The 13,267-nt window shown below is 43.8% G+C and overlaps 3 protein-coding genes across 3 annotated transcripts; 2 read left to right on the forward strand and 1 right to left on the reverse strand.

The window, feature by feature from the left end:
• The first annotated feature begins 409 nt into the window (after window positions 1-409).
• grpel1 (GrpE-like 1, mitochondrial) lies at window positions 410-3,163 on the forward strand. The gene is made up of 4 exons (XM_024288763.2): window positions 410-582; window positions 1,538-1,685; window positions 1,965-2,046; window positions 2,346-3,163. Exons 1-4 carry the CDS (start codon window positions 515-517, stop codon window positions 2,690-2,692), a joined length of 645 nt encoding a protein of 214 aa, XP_024144531.1. The 5' UTR covers window positions 410-514; the 3' UTR covers window positions 2,693-3,163.
• Window positions 3,164-4,196: 1,033 nt separating this feature from the next.
• tada2b (transcriptional adaptor 2B) lies at window positions 4,197-9,351 on the reverse strand. Its single transcript, XM_024288393.2, has 2 exons — window positions 9,044-9,351; window positions 4,197-6,513 (listed from the first exon to the last, which is right to left on the reverse strand). Exons 1-2 carry the CDS (start codon window positions 9,311-9,313, stop codon window positions 5,317-5,319), a joined length of 1,467 nt encoding a protein of 488 aa, XP_024144161.1. The 5' UTR covers window positions 9,314-9,351; the 3' UTR covers window positions 4,197-5,316.
• Window positions 9,352-9,451: 100 nt separating this feature from the next.
• ccdc96 (coiled-coil domain containing 96) lies at window positions 9,452-12,374 on the forward strand. Its single transcript, XM_024288394.2, has 3 exons — window positions 9,452-9,932; window positions 11,636-11,968; window positions 12,041-12,374. Exons 1-3 carry the CDS (start codon window positions 9,492-9,494, stop codon window positions 12,359-12,361), a joined length of 1,095 nt encoding a protein of 364 aa, XP_024144162.1. The 5' UTR covers window positions 9,452-9,491; the 3' UTR covers window positions 12,362-12,374.
• The last annotated feature ends 893 nt before the right edge of the window (window positions 12,375-13,267 follow it).

The following is a 13,267-nucleotide window of genomic DNA, read 5'->3' on the forward strand; positions in this document are numbered from 1 at the left end:
TACAAAGTTAAACATTGAAAAAAAAATATGATTCTGGATAATATTTAATGTCAATTTGACACATATATTTTCCTATCTAACCAGGAATTTAAAACAAAAGAAATTGTGTTTCTGTATTATATTGACACTGATATATTTCTAAATTAAGTATTTGCTTAAAAGTATTGGAAAATAGCAGTCCACTTTCATTTTTTAAGTCATTTCAAACATTTGCTAGCTTTATCCTGTGACAGATCACCCAAGTTCAAAACTCCTGAATGAGTTGAATAACTAACCCTGGAGCATGATGGGAAAAAAGCTGTCCTTGGTAACATGTGTAGCATTCACCTTTGACTCAAACTCAACCGAACGTCATGCTGTCGTCAGGCGCTTTAAGCACTCTGATTGGCCGTCTGGGGGAGCGCTGCTCCGTCCCTGAATCTGATTGGCTGAGGCGGCACGCAGCTCCCATCACGATAGTGTAACCCATCGGCGCGTGTCACCGGAGGATTTCTGTCGCTGTACTTTGAGAAAAATGGCCAGCTGGTGTGTGCGGGCAGTGAGACAGAGTTACTGTCTTGTCGGGTCTCCTGCTTTTGTCAGGTAGCCATCTTTTTCTGTCTTTTTTATTGAAGAATCGCGATATTCTGTGTGGAGCCTGTCCTGTCTTTAGTTCAGATGTTAGCTTGTTAGCATCTTTCGTAACCTGCCTGTTCCTCAACTGTTGACTTTTCAGTCCAAACACGAGTCTTTAAATGTGGTATTTAATGTTAAATTTAGAGCGTGTTTGCTGTAAAGTCAGTAGTTTGTGTCGCTCCTGCTTAAAACGAACGAACAAAAACATGTCCCTTTAAAGATGCGAATCTTTAGCTTTAGCTCTCTAAATGAAGTGTAGAATTAATCATATACTCACATACATGTATGCTTCTTTCTCGAATCTGAGCGTGGGTTCGCTAGAAAGCCTTAAATAAATGTTTTGAACGGAATTCGTGTTCTCGCGATATTTAAGGGGGAGATGATGACACACGTAGGAAAGGGGCCATACATCATCAACAGAGGCAAATCAAAGAAAAATGCTGGAGATTTTGCAAAGTTTAGAGATAAAACCAATAAATAATTACAAAGAAAGCAGATTCACTCCAAATAATATTGTATTTTAGTCAATTTTAACATGTTCTTCATGATGGAGGACATGTTGAATCTAAGCTGTAGCCGCCTCTGATGATTGGTTTTGTGTCAGAGCCACATAAAACAGACAGTGATCTGCATAACTTTGCTATTAGACATTATTCGAATGCATGATCTTATCCAGAGGGAGCATTGTATTATCATCTGGATTGAGCTGAAAAGTTGTCTTCTGTCCTCAAAGCTAAAGTTCTTCAGCCTGTGGACTGATGTGAGGATGGAAAAGATAGAAATATGTCAGTCATCCTTGTTTGTGGAGCTCAAACACCTTCACTCTTGATGTATTTTACTGTTTAAGCTGTTGTTTTTGCTAAATGTAATAGTTTGCAGTGAGATCCTTTCATCCCTTCGTCTGCGTTTTCTTCTCCTCCAGAGCGCCGCCGCGTCTGCTCTGTACGGCTGCTCAGAGGAGGAACGGCCAGGGCTCGGAGGAGGAGGCCGAGAAGGCGGAGCAGACCACGCCGGAGAAAACGCTGGCGGAGGAGAAGACTCAGCTGGAGGAGCAGCTCAAAGAAATGACCGTAAGACAGAGCTGAAGAACAGTTTTGACCTTCTTAGGCTTCCATAGCACCAACATTACATTTTTAAATAAGTAACACTTTGAGGCCAGGTTCGAATCACCACCCACTCAACATGGGTCAGCATATGTAAACGTCTAGAGGCATAAAGACATTAAGACGAATGTTAAAATAAAAGCAAGACATTTATATAGATGTCTGAACTGAAATCGGCATGAATGAATGAATGATGGATTAACATTTGTTTACAGCCTCTTTCTGTTTTTCCTTTTCTGTTTTAAGGAAAAATACAAGCGGGCTTTAGCAGACACAGAGAACCTGAGGAGGAGGAGTCAGAAGATGGTGGAGGACGCTAAACTTTACGGTAACTTTCTGCTCTGATTTTTGTCCATCCTGTCCTGCAGTTACTTAAAACCACCACTAGATGGTGGAAATGTGCAATTATGAGAATTTTACACATTGCTGTGCTTTTTTTTTAAGGATTTTTGCAGTAATATTAAGTAGATTTGAACTAGAAAATAAAATTAAACTTAAGAAATTAACGATTAATTTAATCAGAAAAATAAGTCACACATAATAATCAAGTTACCGTTTCTGTTGTCTGTGACCCGGTACCGGTAGAACATGAGGACGGTGGATGTGACGGAGTCTCTTTCTCCACAGGGATCCAGGGCTTCTGTAAGGATCTGCTGGAGGTGGCCGACATCCTGGAGAAAGCTACAGAGAGCGTCCCCAAAGAGGAGGTGACCAGCCAGAACCCTCACCTGAAGAACCTGTACGACGGGCTGGTGATGACGGAGGTCCAGATCCAGAAGGTGTTCAGCAAGCACGGCCTGGTGAAGCTCAGCCCCGAGGGGCAGAAGTTCGACCCGTACGAGCACGAGGCCCTGTTCCACGCCCCCGTGGAGGGCAAGGAGCCCGGCACCGTGGCCGTGGTGACCAAAGTGGGCTACAAGCTTCACGGCCGCACTCTCAGGCCGGCGCTGGTGGGCGTGGCTAAGGCCTCCTAGAACTGACGGAGAAACACGAGCGACCTCCGGCTCTGCTGCCAGCCTTTCCCCTAAAGTCCCTCCAGACTCCAGCAGACTCAGAGACGGGAGTCCAGCCGAACTTTCATGAGGACCACGTCAGTTTGTTCTTTCAGACGTTAGAATCCCAGAGAAAACTTCCATGTGTGTTTGGTTCTGATGAGAGCTGCTCTCCGCTGGGTCCAGATGTTTGTGCTTCCTGTCTGTGAAGGAACGGAGGTGTTGGAGGGACGTCCTCAGACCTCCAACTCCTCTGAGCAGCAGCATTTCCAGACCTCTGAGAGTAAAAGAACATTTTAACTGCTAATAAACCCCCTGACGACCATGTTGGAAACATCTCTGATTCCTCCATCCAAACCCTGTAAAGATGAAAAGTCATAAACAACAAAATGAAACTCTGTATATGTTTGGAGAATAACAGAAGAATAAAAGAAGTTGTAGGTAAAACCTGGATTCAGCTGGTGGATCTTCATCTGTAATGGTTTTCTTCTGCAGGAAAACAGGTTTGGTTAGAGCTAAAAGCAGTGAAGAGCTGAATTTAGAGGAGAAACACAGAAAAACATAATCTGTGTGTTTGTGAAGAGATCTGGAGGGGGTTGAGCTGATGTTCAAGGAAGCCTCCAAAACCACAGAACCAACCTGTCTGTGGAAATGTGGATCCTGATGATCCACCAGTGTGAAGCTATTTCATTTGTCTCATTTCTTCTGTGCGATGGAGCTATCTTTGGGCTGTTTTGGAGTTTAGTTAATATTTACACACTAGCTATTTTGGCTAATTTGAACTTTTTTTTCTTTTGTTTAGGCTACTTTGGAAATTAGCTAATATTTCAGCTACATTCTAGCTGTTTTGGCTAACCCAAGGTTTTTTTGTTGTTGTTTTTAGGCTAATTTGGTATTTAGCTAGCATTTTAGCTGGCTATCAGCTTCAGCGTTTTCAGCTATCAGCTTCAGCGTTTTCAGCTATAAATTGCCAAGTTTTCAGCTATTAGCTTCAGCAGTTTCATTTATCAACTTCAGGCTTTTCAGCTATCAGCTTCAGCGTTATCAGCTATAAATTTCCACGTTTTCAGCTATTAGCTTCAGCAATTTCAGCTATCAACTTCAGGATTTTCAGCTATCAGCTTCAGCGTTTTCAGCTATCAACTTCAGGCTTTTCAGCTATCAGCTTCAGCGTTTTCAGCAATAAATTTCCAAGTTTTCAGCTATCAGCTTCAGCGTTTTCAGCTATCAGCTTCAGCATTTTCAGCTATAAATTTCCAAGTTTTCAGCTATTAGCTTCAGCAATTTCAGCTGTCAACTTCAGGCTTTTCAGCTATCAGCTTCAGCGTTTTCAGCTATCAGCTTCAGCGTTTTCAGCTATAAATTTCCACATTTTCAGCCATCAACTTCAGACTCTTCAGGCAAACTTGATGGAGGTGAAGCACCAATGACCTATAGGCTAACAAAAAACAAATAAAACTGAAGGATCAGCAAAAGCTTTACAAAATGTTTTAATCCAAGAATCTCTTTATTACAAAAGTTTACAAAATACTGTACATTAAACACTAATTATATCATTTTCCCAGCCTGTTTATCTTACAAAAATATTTACATTTGTTTGATAAAGTTGTTTTTACAAAACCATCTTCCTGGCCTTTCCCTTGTGGGGAAACCGGATCTCCGGTTATCCTTGGGGTCCCGTGGAGACAGCATCGTCTGACCCCACAGACCACCTGAGGGGAAAGTTTTACGCCGTCGTCCTGAAGAACATTCAGTGTTTTCACCCAAACCAACCAAATACCTTCTGATGTCCGATAATGAGGCGTTCTTTTCCTGCATGTTCACCACATCCTGACCGTCACTGAACCGCAGAGCAAACGCCGCCATGAGTTCTGAGGACAGACTTTGTGACAAAAACGATGATCTGTTTTTAAAAAAAACAGAACAGTTTCTTCTTCTAAAAGCGAGCTGCTTGGTTCTGACTGCAGGAAGCAAAGCTTTCAGCTGGAAAACATCTGAGACTCTTGATGAACGAGTGAACCCTCACAGCAGAAGTTTGAGAGCGGAAACACAATCAAACCGTAGAGAGTTCAAGCACAGAGGAAAAGTGCAAGTGCCGGAGTCCCCCCGCCCCCCTTCCCATCACGGTTCTAGGTCAGTAAACATTCAGATTTCTGTTCTGATCCGAAGCGTCAGTGCAGACGGATGTTTCACACCGACTTTCCCAGAGCAGGGAAACCAAGATCAGGTTTTCCAGATGAAACTGAAGCATCTGAGAGATTCCCGTCAGGTTTGACCCACCGGCTGAGGGAGGTCACAGGAAGTCTTTAGAGACTAACTGTAGAACTTTTGACGGAAAAAATGTAAGTTTCTGCATCAAACAAGTGATATTTGATTTTACAGAAAAGATCTTTTAGCATTTTCAGTGACAAACTGAAGTATAACACTAGAAAATCAACCAGACAGCGCCCTCTGCTGGGCCAACAGAGTTATCCATCATGCAGTGATGGTCATTGGATTGAAGCCAATTCCTGGTGATCTTCTACAAACATCTGGGGTTTACACATTTATAAAAACCAAAAGCTTAAAAGGCAAAAACCCGTAATTCCAACAGAGAAACGGAGCTGCTAGGAGGCGTCTCTGGAGATCCAGCCGCTCTCTGTGAGGAAGGTGAGGATGCGCTTCTTCAGGACCTTGTCCAGGTAGCTGGGCAGGCGGCTCTTGGCGGGGATGCCCTGCCTCTTCTGCAGGTGGTCTTTGATGATGATGGTTTTGACGGTCAGGTAGCGAGCGGGCGAGAGGTTCAGCGAGCTGCACAGCACCTTCTCTCTGTCCGACAGCAGCTCGAAGCCGGCCAGGTTCTCGATGGCCGCAAACTCGCCGTCTTTGCCCTCTTCTTTAATCCCACCCCCCAACCCCAGCACTCCGCCGGCGCCCACTCCCCCGACTCCTCCCCCGAGTCCAATCCCAGAGCCCAGGCCACCGCCCGAGCTGCCGCGTTTGGAGTTCACCACGCTCTTGTTCTCCTTGCGCTTCTCCCGCTTTTGGCGTGCCGCATCGTACTCGTGCGACTCCTTCAGGCGCGTGATGCCATTGCGGCGGTAGCGCTGCAGCTCGCGCACCTTGGCCCTGAGCGTGCGCTCCTTGTGCATGTTCTCAAAGAAGTCCTCGAACTCCCGATGGGCCATGAACTGGCACAGCGCGCGCAGCCGCACCCGCTGCTCCTTCTCCTCCTTGGTGATCTTTCGTTTGGGCGTGCTTGGGATGGCGACGGATCCTCCTGCCGTCACGGAGCCCGCCACCACTGCTCCGCCCACCCCCGCGCCGCACACAGAACCAGAACCTCCGGTGAGCCCCAGCCCTCCGGGCTTCTCCTTGTCCTTCTTGTCCCGGCCCAGGAACACGGGCACCAGGTTGTAGTCTCGAGCGATGTTCTTCCGCCGCTGCCGCTCCCGGAGCTTGCGCACGTACATGTCCACGTGCGCGCGCTTCAGCTCGATCTCCACGTCCTCGTCGTCGTAGTTGACCGACAGCCCGCTGATGAGCTTCTCGGCGTCCTGGTCGTACTCGATTTCGTAGTCGTCTCGCAGCGGCATGTAGCCCAGCTGCTGCTGCTCGGCCAGGCTGATGTCCAGGGGGGGCAGCGGGGTGGTGAGGCTGGGGGACAGGGGGCCGCCGCTCGGACAGGTGTGGTCGGTCACGCGGTTGGGGATGCTGTCGGGGATGCACGCCTTGCCCAGGTTACCGTGGATGTACATGGTGACGTAGTGCTCCATCACCTCCTGAGGAGTGCGGGACGCCCCCACATGAGCAGCCATGTCCTCCTGGGGGGGACCAGACAGAGCAAAGCTGAAGACAGAACTTTAAAGACCCTCTACGATCACCTTTTGATTCAAAAGTCTTCTCGGCGGTCTTTTAATTAAGATTATGCCGTTCTTTGCCAAAAAATAAAACCTGTTGTTTTCTAGGACATAGTTTCTGCAGAGTGGCAGGAATTCATTAGAGATTTGCCTCTGAGTTGTGGGCGGGGCCATCCATGTGGAAAAACCCCGCCCCCTTCCTGTTGGGGTCAAATCAGGATCAGCTTAAAGTAAACGAAAAAAAAGATTGAAAACTTCAAAAATAGACATTGTAGCTGAAAAAAATTGAAAATTTGAAAAAAAAATGAACATTTTAAAAAATGTTTTAAAAAATAAAAAAAACTAAAACTTTAAAAAAAATCTTGAAATTTGAAACAAAAATGAAAATTTGAAAAGATTTTTTGATAACTTGAAAAAAATACTGAAATCAGAAAAAAAAATTGAGAACATTTGAAAAAAACCCCTGAAAACTTGAATAAAAATTAACTATAAATTTAAATGACCAATTCAAAAATAACGTATCAATAAGTAACAGCTGCTGTTTTAAATTTTCAACTTTTTTTTTTTTTTTTTCTTTTCTGAATCTTCACTGCCAGTTCTCAGTTTCAATCCTGATTTTTGAGGTTTCGCTGCTGAGCTGATCCTAATTTTGCATGGGGCTCTGAGCCCATTGGCTACCGGGACACGTTTCCCATGGGGTGACAGAGAGGACTCCTCACTACACATTTCTACACTTTTCTCAAACACACATACATATTTTCGAATGACAAGATCAACAGCAAAGTTGCACTGAAAAAAATCCAGTAAACAGCGAGACCGCTAAAGATGCACCACAATATTAGTGAGGTGAAACTACACAAGAGTGATACTGCTCTCTCTACGTCTGATCGGAGTGGGGGGACGCAGGCGGAGACAGAAACAGATGACGTGCAGCAGAAAACACGTCACCATTACCTCTTAGGGGATCATGGGAAACATGTCCCTGTAGAAAAAAGAGCTCAAAGCCCCGCCCCCATGTAAATTAGGATCAGCTCAGCAGAGAAAACATGAAAATCAGAAACTGAAAACTGAAAGTGAAGATTCTGAAAAGTAAAAACAAAAAAAGCTGAAAATTTAAAACAGCAGCTATTATTAATGGATACATTATTTTACAATTGGTACTTTGACGTTTATAGTTTTTTTTTAATTCAAGCTTTCAGTTTACATTAACGTTGTAAACATTGTTCCACTTGTCCTGCTTCAGTTTGGCCACTAGGTGGCGATCACGCTTTAGCATTACACCTCATTCCAGAAGAAGAAGAAAGAATGAGCAAAAACAGTGATTTAGACCACAAACAATTAGTTTAAAAATATTTCCTTAAAAGAGTTTGTAAAATTCATGTCTGTGAGTTTATAAAGATGTTAATTTAGTCAACAATGTATGTTTAGGTCGAACGAGCGTTAGCATTAGCCGTCCTATGGGAAACTCTATTAAACATTAGCATCAAGCTAGCAGACTTTAGCTTTATGTGCTAAATGTATCTATATTTTATTAATCGATTGTTGATCTATTAAGCTTATATTATTGATTAATTGATTGTATCAACTCAGCCCTACAATGAACACATCAGTTTTGTTCCCAATTTACAAAATTTGCCTCTCGGACATTCTGCATCAAGCTGTAATTGGCTGTTATGCTCTAGTAAACAGTAGAGACAGTAGAAGAGGAATCTTGAATGCTTGTCAAATGCCTGGTGTGTACGTAGCTTGACACTAGCGGTACAAGAAAAATGGAGATCAATATCAGAGCTATCCAGTCGTACGGTTCTGATCCAGATTCCAGTTCAGACCAGGAAAACAAAGACCCAGAGTATTTTCTGAGCTCCTTTTCCAACTGCATTTTTTCATCTGCTCCTAGGGGTGTGGCTTTCCAACAAACTCACTCCTGATCAGTGAGAGTGGTTGCCATAGAAACAACTTAAACCAATCACTGCTTACTGGCGTCATCTGGTTTCAACATGGCCGCTTCTGGTTGAACCAAGTCATTTTCTATGGATGACATCACACTCACTCGGTCCAGGTTTTATATACAGTCAATGGGTTTACTCCAGGATAGGCTCCAGCACCCCGGAATAGGAATTCATATGAAACGACTTTAGAGAAAAAAAAGTTGATAAATCTGCATTTAGAACGCTTAACCTCGTCCGCAAGAAATTAATTATGATCTGTTTTTACCAAAAATCTAATCTGCATAATTCATGTGACAGCTGAGCCAAACAGCTGTCAGAGTGAACCCCTGTGGTTCCTGCTGTTCAGGACTGATGAGTTTCAGTCTCACCTGTTAGCTGACCTGCTACTTTACATCAAATTACAACTTCTCTCTTCAGTTTAAATCATTAATGTCAAACTTTAGCGACACAAAGTCAAAGTTTATCAACTTCACCACCAAACCCGGTTGAGTTTAGGAGAAGAGAATCCCCAAAAGGCTCCGAATGAGGTAAATAAAGTGATGTACCCAGTTTCCGAAGCCGTACTGTTCGATGGCATCGAGCAGCGACTGCTCTTCCCTGCTGGTCCATCCTCCCTCCGCTTCGGGACCCCAGATCGAAAAGCGCCCGCCGTCGACCTGCTGGTAGCCGTGCCACCTCCGGTGGTTCCCGATCTCCGCTCCCGCCGAGAAGCACTCCGGGCACAGCTCGATATCGGTGCACTCGGTGCAGCGGAGCCGCAGGTTGGTGACATCGGCGAGGCAGTTAACGCAGTACTTTTTCCCCAGGTCGGCCATCTTGGCTTGGCTCCTGCTTCTTGTTGTCGGAGGCTGGACCTCGCGCCTGCGCAGATTGAAGCCTGCGGCGCGGCTTCTGATTGGCTCACCGCTCCAGTTTCCAAGACAACGCAAACTAAAGGAAATGCCAGCTTTTTAACCCCAGAAAGCTGTTACTGTAGATTAGTTTTTAAACCAAATGGATGAAAAGAAAAATATAGTGAAAGAAGACAAAGAGCTGATGAGCAGGAAGGTCACGGAGGAGGAGGGTGGAGGTCACTCTGATGTGGTCAAAGCATCTGATGACAGCAGCAGGACGGAGAACAGAGAGTCCAGGTTCAGTCCTGCTGCTGGGAAGGAGGAGGCCGGGCCAGAGCAGCTCCTCCAGGAGCTGGAGAAGGAGAAACAGGACCTCTCCCAGAGGAGCAGACAGCTGCAGGGGAAGCTGGCCGGACACTGCACCGCCGGACGAGCAAACATCCAGCTGAGGAGGACCGTGGACCTGGATGAGGACCAGTACGAGTATGAGGTCTGCGTCCGGACCCTGACCGACCTGAAGCAGCAGATCAGGGCCTACACAGAGTCCGCCCAGGCGCAGGCGGAGGAGCTGCACTCACAGCTTCAGGAGAAGCTGGAGAAGGTTGGAGTCGGCTTGAAGATTCACTCCTGCAACTTCTGATAGGAAAAAGGAAATTGGGGATTTTTCTCAACAACTCTATCAAAACAAACTTAGTAATGTCACATTTATAATATAAAATATGCCTTTGTTTTAGTAAAATGGGATTTTCCTGATCTCAGATGTATCAAAATGCTCTAAAGCTGTTGTAAAATTTAAAGCAAACCTGATTTCCAAATATATTGTTCCTACAACAAACATGGATGAGTTAATACACCACATTTTAAGTGTAAATAGATATTGGAGAACAGCTGTAAACTCCATTTTAACATCAGTTCTATTTATACAACTTTTCTAAATAATGTTTCAAACTTTTAAAACATGTTTTTACCTAAAAAAAACTTAATGGTTTTAATGTTAAGATGATGAAAAGTATAATTTTTCATGTTGTGACCCTCTGCCAGATTCATGTGTTCCTCCACCAGGGCGGCGCTAAAGAGTATTTAGGTTCAGAGTACTCTATTACTCTGTTGGAAAGCTTTTAAATGCTCTAAAAGTGTTCCCAGTGGTCTTTTAATTATGGTTTAGACATTTATTTGCCAAAATTTTACAAAAACTGTGGTTTTCTAGGACATAGTTTCTGCAGAGCGGCAGAAGTTCATTAGAAATTCACCTCTGAGTTGTGGGCTTGGCAACTCCATCCCCTCTTCCCATCCCTGGGAGTCTTTAACCTTTACCTACATTTTCCCATCATTTCTTCTTCTCTCATGTTTTGACTGAATTGAACGACTTACTAATGAATTAATATTTTCCAATTAATTTAGTGACTAATTATTCTGTTTGATACAGTGGCTGACCTAGTAATTTGAGGGCCCCAGGTGAACAAAACATGGGGCCCTCTGCAGCTTTTGTATGAATTATTGAGACAAATGGCAACTGGTCCACTATAGACAGCAAATTTAAGAAGTAAATTTTGACTTGGAAAAAACATTTATTGAATGAGCTCATTTGTTAACCACTCAGGAGGATGAAACACTGTCACATGATCAGTCTTGTGTCATTTCAGGGATTTTAGGTTTTTTAGTTGTGACAAAATTAAAGATTATTGGGTGTAAAATTTACCTTAGAAACCTTTATTATTTGATCAGCTCGGTGATTGTCTAACCTTTATCTAATGTAAGTCCACCCCTGACTGTTCTTTGTCTTTTTTTTTTTTTACACTATTCTTGCCTTGATTGGTTGAAATAAACCCTTTTCAATCCAGTGAAGGTCCATGTAGCTGTGGTCTGTTTCAGAGGACAGTTTTTAGCTCAAAAGTTCTTTGGGGGATTTTAATGTGATGTTTGGAGTGTAAGGATAAAATACAAATACAAATTAGTAATTACTAGGCAGAATGACAAACGTAAGAACAGCGCCGGAAATAACAAGAAAAATACTGTTGTTATTGTTTCTTCCTTTGTTGTTGTTCTTTTTTAGTGGGCCCATCATTGTGAATGCTTAAGCATTCACACTATAGTGATTCTGCTGCTCACCATTTTCAGCTTCAGCCTCTTGAGTGACTACTTTCATCTAAAAACCTTCACACTGGCGTTATTGCATTTAATGCAGCTTTTCTAGTTTATACAGTTTTATCTATTATATTAGAAACAACATCTTAAAAAAACCATTTGAACATCCACCAAGCTGTCAGGTCGACCTGAGTCTGATCTGTCTCGTTCACCTCTCAGGTGGAAACTGAGCAGCAGGAGTTGGACGCTCTGAGGCGCTCGGCGGTGGCGGTGCTGAGCCCCCATCTGGGAGCAGAAGCAGCTCAGGACAGGGTGGAGGCTGGCCTGAGAGCAGACAAACTGGGACAGGACAGCCTGACCAAAGTGCGTCTGGAGCACTTTAAGCTGGTGTTGAGGATCTGCAGGCTGGAGGCGGAGCTCACCGAGGAGGAGGAGGTCGACATGGAGGTCCAGAAGCAGCTGAAGGCTGAGCGGCGGCGGCAGAAGGAACTCTCTGAAAGACAAGTGGAAGAGTTGATCTGCCTGATAAAGAAGCATGAAAGAGTCTCCAAGGTTGGTGCACATTAACGTTAAATCGCTCTTTTCTCACCTGGTGGATAAACTGTTTCTGTGCTTCTGTTTGAGGTTCTGCCAAAGCTGAAGGAGAAGCTCCGTCAGACTCAGCTGGAGGTCCAGAACAAGCGGCAGCAGGTGGTGGAGGTGGAGGCCGCCGTGGCCGAGAAGAAGGACCTCCTGATCCGAACCAAACAGGCGCGTGACAGCCTGCAGAGAGACAACCTGAGGAGGGAGGAGAGCAGAGGAATTCTGGGAAATAGAGTCCTGCTGCAGGACTTTGAGGACACACTGGAAGCTGTAGAGCAGCTGGAGAAACAACTGGAGACTCTGAAGTTGCAGCGAGCTGAGATCATCTCCTGCTGTGACAACATGAGAAACCTGATTGAATAAATTAGTAGCAGAATCTTGTTTCACTGCATCTCTTGGAGCCAAACAAATAACAAGACATTATTTATTCTGAACTATTCACATTTATATATACTCTCTTTCGGATACATATATACTCTCTTGCACAAACACAGGTGGGCCACCATGGAAACTGTGGACAAACCCAATCAGGTTCACATTTTCTGCCCACTTTTAAACCACATGGGCCCACATTTCCTTGCTGGCTGGGTTTGGCTCCAAAATTACCTAAATGAAGCTTCTGCTTAAAAGCAATAAGTGCAATTGTAGAGAATTCAGTCTATTGAAATGATCCATTCATGATAGAATTACTTCATAAATTAGTATTCATAAACAACAGGATGTGTTAGAAACATATTAATATAAACTGAAGGTTTAAATGGTGGAGGACCTGAAAACTATTCCTGCAGCTGAAATCCAGACATTTATCTCCACACGTTCCAAGATGGCGTGGTGACGAGACATGACTGAAGACGACTCGTACAGACAGACGGGTCATCCCTCATTCAGGTCTTACAATCTCAGGTCTCATCCAGCTGATTAAGATGGAGTTCTTCAGCTGTGAGGGGGAAGTGTCGCCCTCTAGTGGGGGTTTTGATATAGACTTCATTTTGGAGGAAGAGAGGTGAACGCTAAAGCTGCAGCAAACATGCAGCTTAGAACTCTTTTGTTGTTTTTAATTTAAAAAAATCTAAAAAATGTACATCAATTTAAAGTCTTACAGATTTTGTTTACAGTAGTTTTAAGATTTCTTATAAGTTTTAATCAAAACTACATGGTTTTTAATCCAGATGACACTTTTGTTTTAATTGTTCAAAAATGTTTTATAAATATTAACAGTATAAATAGTATCTAAAAACTTTACTTGGTTTAATAAAAAAACACATCTCA

Source organism: Oryzias melastigma, linkage group LG18, assembly GCF_002922805.2.
Source record: "Oryzias melastigma strain HK-1 linkage group LG18, ASM292280v2, whole genome shotgun sequence".
Taxonomy (NCBI): Eukaryota; Metazoa; Chordata; class Actinopteri; order Beloniformes; family Adrianichthyidae; genus Oryzias; species Oryzias melastigma.